Source organism: Urocitellus parryii, chromosome 12 (genome assembly GCF_045843805.1).
Source record: "Urocitellus parryii isolate mUroPar1 chromosome 12, mUroPar1.hap1, whole genome shotgun sequence".
Classification (NCBI taxonomy): Eukaryota; Metazoa; Chordata; class Mammalia; order Rodentia; family Sciuridae; genus Urocitellus; species Urocitellus parryii.
Window position 1 is genome coordinate 12,429,429 of NC_135542.1, and position 16,039 is coordinate 12,445,467.

Here is a 16,039-nt window from a genome sequence, read left to right on the forward strand (position 1 = left end):
TTGGCTTTGAACTCACAATCCTCCTATCTCAGCCTCCCGAGCCACTGGGTTTATAGGTAGGCACCATTGTGCCCAGCAATAATACTCATATTTTAGTTCCTTCTTTTTTGTTCTCATCCTCTCCCTTTTCATTCAATTATTCTGTATAGCGGTTTTTATCAGTTTTATAGGCCTTTTCCTGGCACCAGCACTGGTTTTATTAATTTTTTTTCTATACTCTGTTTAATTTTTCCTCCTCTCTTTATTATTCTTCCTTTTACTTACTTTGGATTTAATTGACTCTTTTTCTAGTTTCTCAAAGCAGAAACATAGATTATTCATTTGAGACATTTATGTTCAAAATAATCATTTGATGCTAAAATTTCCTTCCAAGTATTGTCTTAACTGCTGCCCACAAATTTGTACACATTGTGTTCTCAAATCAACTGAAAATATAATTGCTTTCATGACTACTTACACAAGCTGTGGATTATTCAAAAGTGCACTCACTGTTCAATGTCTGACTCTCTAGAGACTCAGCAGATGTGGATGTCATTGATCTCTGACTCCGGTGTGGCTCCACCTAGTGGTCACAGCTTCCAGAGGTTCTGTGCTCTCCTGGGAGAGCACACACAGCCTTTAAACTCTATAGTTTTCACTGAATTCTTTTTTACCTCCTGGTGGTAGCCTCGACTATACCATTCTCAGTGTTGGGTGAGCCAGTAGTCACATTCCATCTCTCCTTGGAAGTGTTTGTCTTCCTGAGATTTTGGGTGGTTGATAACCAATCTCTGATATAGGTTCAAGGACAAGGACAATTGTGACTTTATAAGTTTTTCTGCTTTTTGTTGCTGATAATGCAGGAGAAATGCTCTTTCCAACGTTTTTCATCCTTAAGCAAAGCAGAGTCTCAGTGCCATGTATTTTGAGCTATAATTTGGAGTACTTTGGAGTCGTAGCCTTGTACTCAGAATGGGAGAGGTTATCAGCTTTGCTTGTTAAATGCCTTTTTTTTTTTAAATATTTTTTTAGTTGTAGACGGACACAATACCTTTATTTATTTTATTTATTTTTATGTGGTGCTGAGGATCGAACCCAGTGCCTCATACATGCGAGGCAAGCACTCTGCCTCTGAGCCGCAATCCCAGCCCTTGTTAAATGCCTTTTAAGGCTTCACTGCAAGCAGAATTGCAGTCCCAGCCTTGAACTTCATGGAACGGCCCCTGTTGTTTTGTGTAATGATTTTTTATTTCTTTGACTGCAGTGACGTTTTCAGTCTGCCCCAGATAACAGGAGTGAGATCCCACATGTACTTTGTCCCTTGCCTTCTTTCCTAATTTAAGTTACAAGGACATTTTGTGCCTATGTGGATGGATGGCAGAGGTGGGAGGGGTGCGGGCCTGGGCTTATTCTTCAGAATAATAATACAAACTGCTGCTTAGTAGTAGGGTAGTACATCTATGTGAAAAGCTCAGCTTCAGTCCAACGCCTGCTTGATTGACTGGTCATGGAACTGCCTATAATGAGGTACTTCATTTCAGCCTGGCAAACACTGAATGACAGAGTCCAAGGCAGCCATCTGTTGTACAGGGCTCTGGGCTGGTAATGGACAAGCCATGTGACTGCAGACATCCATTATGAAGACATCTTTTTGTTATTTTCCATTGTGCAATAGTTCGTATAACTTAATGCTTAAATTTTAAAGAAAAAAAGCTAGTTTATGTAAATGATTCCAAGATACTCATTATAAAGAACTTTAGCTAATTTTGGCCAGTATGATCGGATTTTGGGAGGTGGGGAGGGTCACCAGTTTAACTTTATTTTTTTTTTCTTTTTCAGAAAATTCTTCCGGGAGGAAATACATCATTTGATGTAGTTTTTCTTGCAAGAGTAGTAGGAAATGTAGAAAATACTTTATTTATTAACACATCTAATCATGGGGTATTTACTTACCAGGTAAGAACGAGAATTAAAACTTATTTATTTTTATAAATATAATCATCATCGCCAACTTCATATGACAGAACTCACTTCAGAAACTTGAGATAATAGAAATGTAAGAGTTTAGACTTACAGCATTTTTTATATTCACTATGGACATCAGTCTGTGAACAAATAATCTTAAAACTACAGCTAAAGTGTTAATATGAGATTAACAAAAAGTATTTTTATACTGACTCAATTTTTAAAGACTAACACACTTATGAAGCATATTTAATAATAACTTTGAAATTAAAATGTATGTGCCTGCTTTTCTTTAGGAGGTATATTGTTCAAATTTTGATCAATTTATTTTACATAGATTTCTTGTTTGGATTATTAAAGAAAATTCATGTTTATAGGAATCATATAATAAATCTTTTGTAAATCAGCCATTCTGTGTATGAATCAAGATTTTTATATATTAAGATTATGAAGAATTTTTCATTTGTCGACACTATATGAACTTCTGCTTGCATTAGATTTTATTATTCTCATGGTTTTTAGATGAGGAAGTTGAAATTTAGGAAGGTTCAGTGATTGCCCCAGTTATCCTACTTTGCTACTAGGAACTCAAGTGTTTCAGTTCTTACTTACTATGCCTTTTTTTTGTTTTTTTTAAACATTTCCTCTCCAGTCTCCAGAGCACTTCTGTTTTGAAAATAAGAATCAGAGTAAACTTTTCCATTTTAGTGAAGTGCCGTGTTCTGCTTGCTGCCACTGGATAAGCCTTCACGGGTTGTTTCAGAGGCTTTCAGTAAGCAGTAACAGCTGCTTTGTTCAGTCAGTTCCGAGTGCTGTGTAGACGACCCCCGTTTAACATGCACTTGACCGGCAAACATGAAGACAGTGTAAGAGTGGAAGTCGTGGCCCTAGAGGCATCCCCACTGTTTGCAGCCAGTGTGGACTCTCTGAGGGCTGTGGTTAGTCCGGGCCAGCTGTTTTCCATCTTTACCTCTCCACACCTAGTCATTCTCCCAGTCTTCCTCCTGAGTGTCTCCTGAGCCTGTCCACTTCCCTCCTCATGCACCATGAGCACTCTCTGGATTATACTGCAGCCGGCTAACTGCCTCCCCTCCTCCCCAGCCCCATCCCTATCCACAGTTCAGGACCCACTCTGAGCCAGAGGGATGTTTTTAGACCTTTTTTGTTGACATCTAGTCTGTCCCAAAACTAGATTGTAAGTTTCATGAGAGTAGGCACATTATTTATCTTGTTCACTCCTAAATTGATGACTGCTGTGTGTGTGTGCATGCACGCACACGTGTGATCCTGCGCACCACACATCACAGACACTGAATAAGTGTGTGTCATTTGAATAACTGGCTCACCCTGCTTAGTCATCATAGGGCTAAGTTTAACTGTGGTCTGTCTGAAATCTTATGAGTCCCTTTTCTCTTGTTTTTGTGTGTTCCATGAAGGACTGCTGCCATTTCCATTTCCAACATATTATAGTCGTCATTCCAAATGCACATACATTGAGTAAATCAAATATGTAGCCAAATTCAGTTTTTAAAAAGGGTATTATTACTCTTTTATCTACATTAGATTTGTCAGTCTCCTTAGAGATCAAGCAGAATTATAACCATAAAAATGGTAGTTATAAAAGCAGCTCAGAGGGGTTTTTTTCTTCTTCAAAATAGGTATTTGGTGTTGGAGTTCCAAATCCATATCGATTGAGGCCGTTCCTTGGAGCCAGAGTGCCTGTGAATAGCAGTTTCTCACCCATAATAAACATACACAACCCTCACAGTGAGCCTTTACAGGTGAGTTTAGGAAGTGGTTTTAATTAAGCCTCATTTTGGTGAGAATTCTGTAGCATATATTCTGTTAAAACTTTCGGGGTTTTATAAGTGCATTTAAGGGGGTGTTAACTTTAATACAATTGTACTATAGTCTGAATTTTGGAATTCAACAGTTTGGATTTTCAATTTGGGGACCATTTTTAGTAGCTTCTCAGGTGTTGATAGTTCAGGGTGTTCTGTGTTTCATTTGAAAAGTGTTCAACTGTACAGAAAAACTGGGCTCTTTTTGGTTCAGTATAAACTTTTTAAAAAATAGTTTACATTTATTACTCGTGATAATAAATTTTTGGTGATGGCATTTTGGAAATTAAAATCCAGTGAAGGGTAATACAGAATCAATCAAGCAAACTGACTCTTATTTATGAAATTGAACTTCTTATCTTAGCCAGTCTAGAAACCTCCCCTCACCCACTCCCTGTCTCTGTTGCAGCGGGAGTGGCAAGTGTGGCAAGTGTCACTCCTTCAGAGGTTTCCTAAAATCCCCTCCCCACACCAGCGACTTCCACCTAGCTAACACATGTAGCCACTAGAGCTCTGAGTTATGTTGTCTGTGTTAGAAGGAGATGTGGATGCTTTCCAGAATCGTCCATTATAAATACACCCAGGGCCCAGAGTTCTCGGGACCACATCACAGGACTTAACAGTAGCTTGAAAATGGTAGGAAGAAGAAAAATCATATACTATGTAGCAAGTGCAAGGCTACGATTCTCATCCTCCTCAGTCCCCTGGCATAAATGTTCATAAGAAATGAAGGGGGAATGTGGAGGGACAAAGGGAGATTTTCAGAGCCTGAATAGTGAGACACTTAGGAATTACAAACTGAAGCAACCAAAAGGAAGTCCCTCCCAACACCTGGCTGAGAAGAGCTACTGATAAAAGTCCATTGCCCCGGTTTTAATTTCTTTAGATATCTCCATCACAAAGGAGGGAAATGCTCTGCTTTCTGCTTTTGCAAATCAAAGTGTTGCTGTCTTCATCATCAATCTGTCATTTAGACACTTTGCTACTTTAGGGCACAGTGAATTTTCGCTGTTCTGCTAACTTTTATCACAGATGTATACAGAAGCCCCAGTTGGCTGCTTTCTTTTCTTTATTTTTTTCAATGAAATAAAACCATGTCTCGCAGACCCTGATGCGTGAGTCACCCCACCCTGCTGTGGAAAAAGTGTAACAGAGCACCCAGGGTGCCCTCTTTGGTTGGCAGGCTACAGACCCAGAAGCTGATTGTCACACAGAAGGATGGAGCTCGTAGGACTCGACGGTGTTGGTCATCTCCAGTTGTTTAAATAGCCTGGGGTCTGTACCTTTTCCCCTCAGCCTTTGGAGTTACCCACCTGTCATCTAGAACAGCTACTACTTTGAATTCATTTCCTCTAGTCTTTTCAGGATTTACCACAGTGGCCGTTTCACCAGCACACAGGAGAGGAAGAGAAATTAAAGTTGCCTTCTTGGACCCCAAGAGTCCTGTAATAGGTAGTGCTGTGTCGGTGGACTTGCCTTCAGATTTAAGAAAATATTGTACAGCAAGAAAATGCATTCAGTTATTTTATTATACACAAACACATGTGATCTGCCTGATACCAAAGCATGCAGCAGTTATACCAGTGAAGCAGAGGTCCCCTTAAATGCCCTACTTTCCAACAGAACTTTGATGACAAAAAAATTCTGCATCTACTTTGTCCAGGACAATAGCCACTATCCTCATGTGGCTGTGGTCGCTGAAGAACTAAACATTTAATTTCATTGTGTTCCAGTTTTTAAATGTAAAGGAGCACATGTGGCTGGTCTCTGTCATATGGACGACACAGCTGCAGTCTCGGCCCCTCCTCAGAGACCCCACTGAGATCTGCATGATGTCTTTCACACCTTTTTCTGTGCATTTGCAGGCACATGTGGGCACACAGATATACTTTTTTACATAAATTATATTCTGACTATGTTGTTTGTCCACCTTTTCTTCTAAACTCTACTAAATTAGGACAAATAGTACTAGATGAAAATCACAGACTGTCACCAGTTCCTGGTTTTAATGCGATTTTCCTTTGGTTTTGTAATTCAGAGTTTTTCAGTCTCCATTTCCTACTCATCTTCCCTATCATCAGTAGCAATCTTGTTTCCAAACATTATTATGCTTCTTTCCTTGTTACCTTGAAAGATTAAATGAACTATTGTGTGATGTTTTCTGGCTTTTCAGAAGAAAATCTGCAGTTCCCACAGCAGTCGGGGTGTTGCTATAGTCGACACAGTCTGTGCTCCAGGAGAGCACTTGGAGGGGGTCAGCAGATGAGTTACAGTCAGGAAATCTTAGCCCTTCAGTCTTTGCAAAAGGCAATACTTTTATAGCAATATACACCACAAGAAGAAAAAAACAACAAAAATATCCAAGCTTGTACTCAGTATTACAGCTCCCCTGGTTTTGTCCTTTGTATTCACTTCTGGGGACTTTTTGTGATGAAACAAGTGGAAGTTTCCCTTCTACATCACCCCAGATTTAGTTAAGTTGATGAAATGTATTCCTTCTTTCAAAGAGCTAGGGTTACCTGCCTTTATAGGAAAGTCTCCTGACGTCTGACCTGTTCTGTGGCACTAACCCCAAAGAAGGGAAAGCAGGTCTCCACACCAAGGCTTTTGTACTTGGTGTCAAGGCAGCTTTATCCTCATAGCTGCACACTGGAGAAACCAGTGAATGCATAGAAACTGCAAAATAGCCATAAAAATAGAAACAAAACAACCTATTAATACATACAAAATGGTGTATCTCAAGATAATTACACTGAATTAAAGAAGCCAGACGAGTGCATACTGTTTATCCCCTTTATATAAATTTTAGAAAATGCAAGCTAATCTACACTGACACAGAGAGGTCCGTGATTTCTGGGAAATAGGAAGGGGCAGAAAAGGAGTATAGTTTGCAGAGGGCATAAGGTGGGGGCAGTGGATCTACTTGGTATCTTAATTGCAGTGAGACGGCTGCATGCCTACAAACATATGTCAGAATTCCTCAGTTGTATGCTTAAATGTGGATTATTTTTTGTGTATCAGTGATAACCTTAGGCCTTTTCTAAAAAATTGTAAGTGTAAGCACAAGTCACAGAGCTATTAGGACCTGTTAATTTGTTACCAGTAGAAGCCAGATACGTTTTATGTTTTGTGGTTTTGTTTTGACTTGTAGTGATTGTATGTATCTTGAGGTATGTACACTGTGACATTTCAGTACATATATACAAAGTGTAATGACCAGCTCAGGGTCACTGGCTTATCTCTCACATCAGAAATTATCATTTATTTGTGTTGGAAACTTTTGAAATCCTTTTAACCAGCTACTCTGAATAGACAGTTCATCACTGTCAAGCATAGGTACTCCACTGAGCCACAGAACATGAGGAGTTCTTCCTCCTGTTCAGCCAGGCCCTTGTCCTGGTTAACCTCTGTCCCTTCCCCAGAAACCAGGTGTTTCCATACTGTACTAGGTTGGTTTCATATCTCTGGCTAATTATTTCTTCACTCTGTCATGGTTGTAGTTATTGGATAAGCTGCTATCTCTTGATATCTGTGTATTATTAAAGAAACATATGTTTCTACAAGAAATACGAAACAGGTATTTCTAAGACTTGAAAATGATTTCCTCAAATTATTTTATGTGAAAAAGAATTGTTCTGTTGCTTTTTAACCTAGTCCCTGAACCAGCTTCACTGTTTCTAAGTTTAATTTTCAATTACCTTGTTTTAATTAACAGTACCACCATTGGTTATGCATATGAGGCACTGAATTGAGTGATAAGATGTGGTATCCTACATTTATATCAGGACACACTTTTTCAGATAAACAGTTATGATACCAATCTTACTTCTGAAACAGCAAGTCACTCGGGTTGAGAATGTGATTTTTGACACTAACCAGCATGTGGTCCTCTGTCCCAGGTGGTAGAGATGTACTCAAGTGGAGGAGACCTTCACCTGGAGCTTCCAACCGGGCAACAGGGAGGAACCAGGAAGCTGTGGGTGAGTGGAAGCCAGTTGTTTCTTAAATACAATGGAGAGTTGGAAAATACCTAACTCTTCGTTGCCTGAAGAAATACAGGGGACTTTTCTTTAATGTCTTGAAACATTAAATGTATATTAGATATATTTGAAAGTTGAATGAAAGAATGAGGGGAAAATATAAATTGTACTTCTTTAAAAAATCAGTGAACAAAGCCGGCCAGAGCCTTAGCCCCGCTGTGTGGAACGAAAGCAGTTTCTCAGCACTGCATTGGAAACGTTGCCTCTGAACCTGGTCATTGATGATATGCTTTATGCAAAGTTTTCTTTGGGCGGGAAGCAAACAGTGGGAAAGATTCATTGTATTTCTGAAGGTAGAGAATTTAACATTCAGTCTCACTGTTGCTAGAGGAGATGGCATTTGCAGAGAGAACTTTAGTTCATTCTCTGGGATAACAAAGGACATTTTAAATTCTTGGATGATCTCCATCTACCTTCAGTGTCACTGAATATTTAATACCAGTTTATTTCCATGTTTAGAGAATCACTTTCTCTTGACAAATATTAGCCACATTAAAGAATATCCAGGAACTACCTTCTTTGAAAAGTTTTTTGCCAAATGAGAGTTTTTGTAAATGTTGTCCACCATGCTGAAATCCAAGAGGGAAAAGACCATTGTGGTAAATGCAGTTTTGGTACCAAGGTCAGTCAAGTCTTTCTTTACTTGTGATTAGAGATACACTGACTTTATCACTGTGAATAAGCTCTGAAGCTCAAAGTTTCTTCCTGCCCCCCCCCCACGCACATTCATGAAAGGCTCCTCCATTCTCTCTTCTAACCAGAGTCAATCAGGGAAGAGATGTACAGGTGATAGTTTTGGAAAGTTGACTTGAAAATTTAGAAACAGTTTTGTCAACAGGGGACACTGGAGTCTGAAGCAGGAGGATCGAAAGTCCAAGATCAGCCTGGTCAACTTAGCAAGATTCTGTCTCAAAATGGGGCATAGCTAAGGATGTAGCCAAGTGGTAGAGCATCCCTAGACTGTGCATTTGCTTGGGAACCTTTATTCTGTTCTGTTAGGCTTTAAATGAAAGCAAATGTAAGCCCTCTTGGTTATCTGTAGAGATTACTATGTTCTTCTAGAAAAATATTTTCCCTCTGGTGGTGACATTTCTGTTGGGCTAGAGAACTTAGTCATGAAACCTCACCACTGCTAACATGACCCAGTAACTGATTTGTAGGTCAGCTCTGCCCTTTAGTGGTGACTTTGCAACTTTAAATTCTTTTCAGATCATTTGACTCTTACTTTTCTCACTTTACATCCCATATTTTGTGAGTTCTAAGTGTTATTTTTGTGTTGTTGTTGTTTTTTTTTCCACATTCTAACATTCTCCACAATTGAAGCCCATGTTACAACTAGTGCGACGTGTTCATGAGAAATGTAAGGGTTTTATTTTGGTGATGCTAGACGTTGAACCCAGGGGCTTATATCCCCAACCCTTTTAAAATTTTTATTTTGAGACAGTATCTCACTTTATTGTCTAGGCTGGCCTCAAACCTGCAATCTAAGAAGCTGGGATAACCAGTGGGGACCACTGCAGTAAAACTCGCTTTATCTATTTTAATGTTTGTTGCAAAGCTGAGGATTGAACCCAGGACCTTGCCCCTGCTAGGCAAGAGCTGTACCCCTGAGCTGAATGCCCAGCTCTAGTAGCATATTTAATTGTCAGTGTATTTTTTTCTTAGTAGATACATAAAATATTAATGCATCCTTCAGTCAATGTGATCTAAATCAGTAAAACAAGGTAGGTTTGCGACATTTCAAATACTGTGCTCTCTGCTTATCAGGAAATTCCTCCTTATGAAACCAAAGGAGTAATGAGAGCCAGTTTTTCATCCAGAGAAGCAGATAATCACACAGCCTTCATCAGAATAAAGACCAATGCCTCTGACAGCACAGAGTTTATCATTCTTCCCGTGGAGGTTGAAGTTACAACAGGTTAGTGGAAAACAGAAAAATGGCATGTTCATTTGTTTTCTTTTTGGTACATCTTACTCTGGCAAAGTGAAAGGTAATTGTTTATTTATTTTTTTTTCCCAAGCTCCTGGAATTTATTCCTCAACTGAAATGTTAGATTTTGGTACACTACGAACACAAGGTAAAATAATAATAATAATAATTCCTGAATGGGATTTAGTGCCTAATGGCTGTTCTGTACTTTGTAATTCAGGTTTGAAAGTTACTTACCACTGAGTTGAGTGGTCTTGTTAAAAAAAAAAAAAAAAAAAATCTCCTTTTGGGGACTCATAGCATTCACAAGTTTCATCTCATTCCTCTTGAGGGTAGCAGTCAGTGCTCACCAGTGGGAGAGCTAGGCATCGCCTGCTGCAACCTCCGGATGGAAGATGGGTCTTAACCTGCTGCCTCACCCATGGCGTTATGCTGATTTTTTTTTTCCTAATACTAAAATAAAGGAAGCCAAAAGATTTTTCTTCTGTATATTTGGTTAAATATGAATTATTCAGTCTCATTGTAGTGACATAATGTTAAAAATTTATCCAGTATGGTCAGAGAAAGACTTCAAATTTTAAAGTTGAAAACAACCAAATAAATTTTTTTATTAAGAAAAAAGAAGACTACTTGTAATTGGTGATTTATTTGAATCATGTGTAATTAAAATTTAGTTATTTAAGATTGAAGACCACATTTTTGAAAATTAGAGTTGCTTTTAATGTGATAATTTCCCATTGTACATTACTAATTTGCTTCATTATGCTTTGCTGGAAAACCAAAAATTATTAGTATCTGAATCTAATCAAAATTGTGTTCTAGATTTTGTTTTGTTTTGTTTTGTTTTGCTTTTTTGTCTGGTTGTTTAAGAGGGGGCAGTTCTTGTAACACACAGGTCCATATGATGATTGTTTTATTAACACGATTATCATTATAGTTCATATTCTAAAAGAGCTTTAGTTTGATGTCTTATATGGTAAGGATTCTTAACTTGCTCTGAAGCACACTGTTTCTTTTCTTTTTAACAGATCTACCAAAAGTTTTAAATCTTCATTTATTAAATTCAGGAACAAAAGATGTACCAATAACTGTAAGTTTTTACTTCTTAGTTTATGTTTTCTTTGTTTTAAACACCTGACAGGGTTAGCATAATTAAGTCCCTGCTCAAAAGAATCCTCTTTTGTGGTGGCTGGTGACTGGTAGAAAGCTGGTCTGCCTCTGATGCCCCAGGCCGGAAGGAGGCCGGGAAGGTGGAAGGTGGCCATCTTGTCCAAGCTGGGCTCCCCAGGCTCCTGTTCAGGCAGAACTGTAGAAAAGGCCTGTGGACTGAAATCCTGGATCTGTGTTCGTGTGGAAGGAAGGCAGGTTGCAAGCATTCCATTAGTTTTGGTTGTTGGGCTTGAGATCTGGGGGAGTAACTAGGGGCAGGGGGGATTCAGGTTAGTAGGAAAGAGCAATGAAGCAGAGAGGTGATGTAGGTGATGGTAGAGTGCTGTCCACGTCAGTCATAGCCACCCTTCCCAATTCACAGCCATTGCACACCATAAACCAGGGTCCTCTCTTCCCTCCACACACATGCACAGAACAGGTGACTTTTATGCCTTCTAGTGGAATTGGGGTGCATGCCATGGGACAGGTTTAGCCAGAAGAAAACAGGCATCAAATTTTGCTGTAGCTCATGGCCTCTCTCCCTGAGAAGGTCCCCAAGACACATAGGGAATAGTGGAGAAGGAAAGCCAAGCAGTGCTGAAGCTCAAAACCTAAATTCAGGAAACTCTGTTTTAAAAGATTGGTCACGTGGGCTTGATACTTAAGTGACTTTGTCCATCCATGTCAGCCACAGGGTAAGCTGCCACAGTGGAAGCCGAATGCAGAGCTTCTTAAGGATTTTCCTGTTCATTTCCACTTTTTCTATATAATATACCTTGCTCAGAGACTGCATTTTAGAAGGGTTCCTCCTACCTTCTTCCATTTCACAAATATTTACAATTTTTAGGATCAGCTAGACAGTACTTAAATGCTAGGTTTATTTCTGTTCTCATTTAACTCCCCTTAAGGGAATTCTGTCCTTGTTTAAATACTGTAGTCTTTCTAAATATAGGATTATTAATGCAGGTGATTCCAAATATAAGTTCCTCGCCTGTTACTGGACAGGATGCCTGCCCACTTTAAGTTCTCTTAACATCTGTAATAACACCTCTGAAAAAGTGGGTTTCCTCAGTATTTCCAAAACATTGATGCTGTCTGAGTGACAGGATAAGTCTGCCTGACATGTCTTTGAAGGAATGTTTGCATGAGGTTTCCTTGCTAATTGGTACACAGAAGTCACAGATTGACTTATTAGTTTTGCCAGTGTCAGCTTGGTATATGCTTTAGTGAGTTTGTGCATAGATTGTTCAAAGCACAGTTGTTGTATACTGAAAGGTTATTATTCTTGTTTGCTCACGTGCTTTTTTTGTAAGTCATTTCAGAATGTCCTGGACTCTTGAGACTCACTTGAGAGTTACTGAGCTTTAATTGGGTCTGAATATCGTGAGAAAAGGCAGAGACTATATTTAGAGCCTGTACAAGCTGCCTCTCCTGGGAATCTTGCCATGTTTTCTCCACTTCTTGATCATCTTTGAGTAAGCAGCAGTTAGTGACTGACAATAACACAGGTTGTTATTACGAATTTGTGTATTACAAGGGAATGCTTTTGTATTGTTTTTTCACAGTAAGCCACCAGAGTAAACCCACTACTTACAAATTTGGATGTTTTGTTTTGCTTTTTTTTGTTTCCTTAGAAAATAGGTTTTAACTGATTATAGTTTGTTTTTAATGATAATGATAATGAATAAACAATTGAAGCCATTTGTATAAACATGAGTTGCCCTTGAATGCTTATTAGTGTACTCTATTTTAAGGTAATAATAATAATGCACGTAAAATTCACCTCTGTTATGGAAAATCTTAAAATAGTGTGTTTTATGTGAGCAAAACATTTTCATCAACTCTTCCAAGCTTTTCCTACTTACAGTGACTGTGTTTTAGCAAAACCATTACTTAGTTATTTCTGGCATGGTTTTGCACTGTCTGTAACATTCAAAAAGGGCTGTGGGTGTTACTGAACCGATTGCCATTAGAGCATGATAGTTCCACCGCGGTTTCGTGGTCCATAGCCCAGGTGAAGGAATGAGGAGCCAGACCTGCAGGATTCCTCCAGGAACAGCAGAGCTGCTCACCAAGGTCACCTCTAACTAACCTTGACCTCAAATTGGCAAAATTAATTGAATCACAAAGTTTTGTAGATAAGTAAAAAATATTTGCCCCAGCCTCCTTGGCTGTTTGGACATGGGAGGAAGTGGCCTGAGCACATGGCAGTCTCCTCAGGCTGGCGCTTCTGGCACCAGGGGATGGCACGGGGCCTGTCTGCCCCCTTCTCTTGGAAGTGTTAGTGTGGTGGAGTAGCAGAGTGAAGCTTCCTCCCATTTGTAGTTTATCTTACAGTTCAGACTGCTCTGTACCCTCCCAGGAATGAGGAGATTTGTATTTAAAATGGTTGCTAACAACAGCAAACTTATTAATAAATAAAGATATTTTTATGAATGAATCGTTCAACTCCCAGCCCTAGTCTGAGTTTCAGAGGCAAATGAGAAGCCTTCTCAGAGCAGAAGAGGAGAGTTAAGATGCCAAGTCCTGGCCAGAAGCTGAGAACTACTGCACAGGCAAGGGCGGAGCCACTCAGGACACCTTGCTACACAAAGTGACATAGGAGCAGTAATCACTGTGGAATCACCTGGATTCCCTGTGGCGGCAGACTGTGGCAAAAGGGACAGGTCTCTTTCTCCACACTCCTTAGATGCTTATTGTGCCTTCAGGGGACTATCCTTTGATGTTCAGGGCAAGCAGACTTCTCCTTAGTAAGTGAGCTGAGAAGGGTGGGCAGGGGCCACGGGAAAGACCTGGTGACCTGCTGGATCTGCCTGCACCTGCAGTTTTCAGGTTCACCTGTGAGTTTCACAAAAAAGAACAGCTTTCTTCCTGATGGCCTTTGACATCAAGTTCATTAAGCCCCTGAGAATTCAGCAAATACCTAGAGCCCAAAGAGGAAGTTTTTCTGTTTTGTTTTGTGTTATGGGGAGGGATGTTTGTTTTGTCATACTAGGGATTGAACCTAGGGCTCTGCACACACTAGGCAAGGTTGTGAAGGAAGAATTTCGATCAAGGCTTGTGTGCAAGACCACCAGGTTCATGAATATGTTTGTGCAACAGGACATCAGGCAAGGGGCCCAGGGCCAGTGAGGAAACTTGATTTGGTTCTGCCCGATGGTGCCCACCTATGGAACGGTCTCTTCATGTGGCAAGGTGCTCTTCATCAGTAAAAAGAGAAGGGGTGGAAAGTTTAAAGTAACTTCCAATTGGAAGACTTTGTGTCAATGAGGATGATCAAAATAACTACTATAAAATCCTCTTAAAATGTGTTTTGCTACTTTAGGTTTAGTTTTTTGAAAAGAAAGGTCTGGTTTTCTAAGTCTCAATATTCCTGTTGTCTGGTAGCTCAGCCCTGCCCCTCAACAGCAGAGGGCCTTAGTCACATGGAGGGCCCTGGAGAGGAAGAGAAGACGCCTGAGCAGTTGGGTGTGCCTTCTGCACACGGCACCAGCTACTCCCTCACGCTCATTCTTCTTTAGATAGTTGGATGTTTCGTTTGTGCCGTGGATTTTCTTAAGAGGGACCCTATCAAAAGTTATTTCTGTGTCACCTCTGATATACAAATTAAGCCTTCATTTGAGAAATAAATACTTTTATAGTTTACATACTCAGACCCAGTGTTTGAGGTTGTCTTCGGATTCTTCCATTTACTCACGTGTCATGCTTTTTTTCTTCAGGTCATCAGATTGTTTCATAAAGATGCTACTGTTACCAGTTTGATCTAATCCATTTAAAGGGTCTGCAGAGGTTAAACCTCAGATTTTGATTCTGCTTTACTTTTCTAGCATATGTTCCAGTATAGAGCAGTGTGTTAGACCAAACTAATACCGTATGTGTTGTTTTTTTTTTCTTACAGAGTGTTCGCCCTACACCACAAAATGATGCCGTAACAGTACATTTTAAACCAATTACATTAAAAGCTTCTGAAAGTAAATACACCAAGGTTGCAAGCATTAGTTTTGATGGTAAGCATTCACTTTTTTCTCTTTAATAATGGTGGTACTTTGATAAACTAGAAAGCATATGTGTTGACATGTTAATATAGAAATCTAGGCTGTTTTAATATGCGGATTTTTAAATGATTGCTTAGGTTGTTTTTTCTTAAATCGTTATGAACTCTCATCTGATTAATTCACAAAAGAAAATGCCATAACTCCATAAAGCTAAGTCAGTATTAGCAATAGAAAAACATTAGCAATTACATTAGGATTGGCATATTTCATAACAGGCTAATCAGGTATATCTATTATATCTTAATTATGATGCCATTTGTTTTTGTCGTTAAGGGATAAGTATTTAAATTTCTGAAACATGTTTAAATTTGAGAGCAAAATGTTCTTTGTAACATTTTTATATGTTAGCTTTTATAAACAAAGCAAATAGTCCTGCTGAAGCTAGGATCAAAGTCTCTATGGTAGAATCATCAAATTAGCTATTATTTCAAACATGGAATATGTTTTGTCATTTGAAATATTAATTCAACCTAGACTTTCACATTTTATAGCATTTTTAAATTCAGTCTTGTCCACTCTACTAGCCATATATTGAGTTTGCTATCACAGAATATTTTAAATAGTGATTTCATGCTGCTGAACTATATTTGTATTTTTTAAGAATTAAAACTCTGGACATAGCTCAGTTGGTAGAGTGCTTGCCTAGCATGCACAAGGTCTAGGTTCAATCCTGGTCTCACACACACACACACACACACAAAAAAAAAAAGAAAAAAGAAAAAAAAACTGTGGACAGGGTTTTCTCCCAGGGACCCACGTGAGTGAGAGCCATCAGCTTCAGCCTTGACCTTGGGATGAAGCCACATCTGCTCAGGCCCTGTTGGATGAGAGTAGTTGGTCCGAGGGGTCTCAGGGCCTGGCATGTTCTGCGCAGTGTCTGTGAAAGCACCAGGGCTGATCCTCACCCGCTGAAGGTTCCAGGGAGGATCTGGGGCAAGGACATAGGCTGCACACTCCCGCAAAACTTATCCCTCAGCTCAGTGAGAACCCCAGGGATCCAGATTAAATAGGATCCTAATGTCCATAGCACACGTCAGGAGGCAGCGCCATGGGAGGTGTGGGCGCCTCACTGGCAAGTCT

The 16,039-nt window shown here is 39.6% G+C and overlaps 1 protein-coding gene across 2 annotated transcripts in view; it reads left to right on the forward strand.

Annotated features, from left to right (window-relative positions):
- Positions 1-16,039, forward strand: part of Tmem131 (transmembrane protein 131) — a 162,237-nt gene that overhangs the window by 100,606 nt on the left and 45,592 nt on the right. For both annotated transcript variants that reach the window (XM_077792152.1, XM_077792153.1), the window contains exons 6-12: positions 1,819-1,935; positions 3,603-3,725; positions 7,685-7,765; positions 9,593-9,743; positions 9,847-9,903; positions 10,784-10,845; positions 14,803-14,911. In XM_077792152.1, coding sequence (XP_077648278.1) covers positions 1,819-1,935; positions 3,603-3,725; positions 7,685-7,765; positions 9,593-9,743; positions 9,847-9,903; positions 10,784-10,845; positions 14,803-14,911 — 700 coding nt within the window. The remainder of the gene's footprint in view (positions 1-1,818; positions 1,936-3,602; positions 3,726-7,684; positions 7,766-9,592; positions 9,744-9,846; positions 9,904-10,783; positions 10,846-14,802; positions 14,912-16,039) is intronic.